Below are 3,044 nucleotides of genomic sequence, written 5' to 3' on the forward strand. Positions count from 1 at the left end.
AAAGCATTTTCTTGAGCAATAAACAACTCATGGTGTTTATTTTCAACAGTATTGCCACTGTCAAGGACCATCGTCCGTGATGGTGGCTGAACCATACCAAGAAGCATCTTCTCCAAGAGGTGGCTCCTCACTGAAAACAGAACATATTGTTTCCATAGCAGAAAATTACCCTCATCAAGAATAACGCTCACCCTTTTGTTAGTAAACATCTTCGGAGCAGCACCCAACTCAATCGATGATCCTGGAGCCATGACAACACAGACTCTAGCACAAACGAAAGTAGTAAAGAATCCCATAATTTATGGCGAATGATACCCTATTAGATAATATGTTGAGATACGAATTCAAGAAAGCATTGTATTACTTGTTTATTTCAATACGCATACGAGCACTATTTAAAGCATTATAAAATGCATCATAGGCATGTGAATAGCTATGGTAACAGACCCTAACAAACTGCTTAGTCAGCAACATCTTTTAACAGCTTGCTAACCAACATTTCTTTCAGCTCGCATCTTCATAATCTAATAAATTAGATAGAGACAAATCAATACTATTGATGACTAGTGGGTTACTATGTATGATGGACATCCCATTTAAAAGAAAGCTTTGATTGTTATTGTGCTTTTGGATTTTGACTGTTATTGTGCCTTTGGATTATTTTATTTTATTTTTATTTTTATTTTTATTTTATGTTTGAGCTTGTTAGTGGACATAATCCCTAAAAAATTCTCTTTAATTGGTTACATTGTTAAAATTATATCTTTTTTTATTTTAATGAAATTTAATATCATTTCAAGATAAAGAATTATAAAAAAAACTCAAGCCAATCAATGATTGACATGTGTCAATTCCCCCTAAAAACACCTTTTACTTAGATATAATAGTAAGATTAATAATCAAAAGTTTACTATTTTCTAATTTTGCCTAAAAAAAATTCTCTTTAATTGGTTACATTGTTAAAATTATATCTTTCTTTATTTCAATGAAATTTAATATCATTTCAAGATAAAAAAATTATAAAAAAACTCAAGCCAATCAATGATTGACATGTGACAATTCCCCCTAAAAACACCTTTTACTTGGATATAATAGTAAGATTAATAATCAAAAGTTTACTATTTTCTAATTTTGCCTTCAATTTTTTTACAATATCAATTTCACTATATCTAAAAATTTTAAGTAAGTCCTTTTAATTCTTTATATTCTTTAAGACATAATCACAAAATTAATCATCACTGTTTTTATTAATTTTTAATTAATCTCTTAATTTTTAACATTCAATATAATATATGTACCAAACAAACAATTATATCAATGAAGCTGTAAATTCTCTGAGTTCCCCATATGTCAAAATACTGATAAAAAAAAACTACCTTCCGTGGTTTATTCATCTTCTCTATATATCCATGAATTACACCCCAAAAAACAAAATCAAACGTCAAATAAGAATTGCAATAAAAAATAATAAAATAATAATATTTGAATAATGAAGCCATTGAGCAGTGTAGCTTTCCTCCTCCACGGCACCGTCGTCTTCCACCTCTTATCCTCCGCCGCTGCAGGGACGATTAGAGGAGGAGGATCATTCGTGGACAATAGAATGAAGTTTTGTCTGCCGAAACCGGGAGTCGGCGATGCCCAACTGCAGAGAAACCTGGAGTGGGCATGCAAACAAGGCATCGATTGCCGCCCGATTCAACCCGGCGGCGCGTGTGCTGAACCGTCCACCGTCAAGTCTCGTGCCGCATTCGCCATGAATTCTTACTTCAAGTTTAAAGGAAGCGATAGCGCCTGCGATTTTCAAGGCAGTGGTGCGATCACACCCACAGATCCAAGTAAGCTGGAAAAACTCTTAGTTCAAATTTTGGTTTTGATCCGTACATTATGTATGAATTGGGTATTTAGTCTCTATTTTAATTCAATATACTTCAATCTTTAATTATATTATATCATTGCTAATATTGTTAACTATATTAACTAAAATGTCGACATGCATATTTAAAACTAGTATTTTAATCGAAATAATTAATAATATTAATGATTTAAATAACATAAATTACTCTTTCTAGTTTGGAGTTTTAAAAATTTAATTTAATTCGATGAATAAAATAAAAAATCCAAATAAAATAAATGATAATAGAGTTTAATTCTCTTTATTTGATAGCGTTTTTATAATTGATGCAGGTTATCTCAGATGCATATATGTTTGAAGGATCGGATAAGGTTGATCTATCTTAAACGAGGTGTTAGTTCTTAAACAAGGCCTAAGGATTTGAATTTTGGTATTGTGAATGTATTAAATTAGATTCAAAGGATTATTCATTGAAAATTCTAAGCTATTATTAAACTTGGAAATTTTACTTTTTCAAACGATAATCATCGGAGTAGGTTGATTTTCGAGTATAAGAATGGATATGCTTGATTGAGATAGACAACACATTAGACTGAGTTTAAGATGGATTAATTTTAGATTTATTTATAGATTAAATCTACTAGTGACGTTCATAATGTTTTTTTTAGTGGTAAAGTAAGAAACAGTAAGACTTATTTGCTAATATTGTCTTCAAAGAAGGCTCTCCCCACTTCCGCCGGGGGTCATGATGAATCTGAAAATCCAACGGTCTCTTCTACGCCAGTTTCGTCATACAGTCTTGTCAACACACATTTTTCGTCCTACTAGAATTCAAACTCCTAAAAATATGATAGAATTTTAGGATTCAAACTCCTAAAAATAGGATAAAATTTTGCTAGGATTCAAACTCCTAAAAATAGGATAGAGTTCTACTATTATTTAAATTCCTAAAGATAGGATCCACAAGCACTATAAATAGCCATTGTAACTCACCATTGTAAGACACGATTTACGCACAAAACACAGAGTAAAGCACGAAAAATACAAAGGCAAAGCTATTGTAAACGATTCGAAAAGGAAATAAAAGGTAGCATCTTTTTTTATTTTTTTATTATTATTTTTTTTTTGCATGTGCACGTTATTTTTTTTGAGATTTGGTTCGAATAACATAAAACGTGGGTTGCGCCGA

At 31.2% G+C, this 3,044-nt stretch overlaps 1 protein-coding gene across 1 annotated transcript; it reads left to right on the forward strand.

Annotated features, from left to right (window-relative positions):
• Positions 1–1,489: 1,489 nt before the first annotated feature.
• Positions 1,490–2,241, forward strand: LOC120172760 (major pollen allergen Ole e 10-like). The gene is made up of 2 exons (XM_039180146.1): positions 1,490–1,900; positions 2,188–2,241. Exons 1-2 carry the CDS (start codon positions 1,490–1,492, stop codon positions 2,239–2,241), a joined length of 465 nt encoding a protein of 154 aa, XP_039036077.1.
• Positions 2,242–3,044: the final 803 nt, after the last annotated feature.

The sequence above is a fragment of the Hibiscus syriacus genome, unplaced genomic scaffold (genome assembly GCF_006381635.1).
Source record: "Hibiscus syriacus cultivar Baekdansim isolate YM2019G1 unplaced genomic scaffold, ASM638163v2 tig00111877_pilon, whole genome shotgun sequence".
Taxonomy (NCBI): domain Eukaryota; kingdom Viridiplantae; phylum Streptophyta; class Magnoliopsida; order Malvales; family Malvaceae; genus Hibiscus; species Hibiscus syriacus.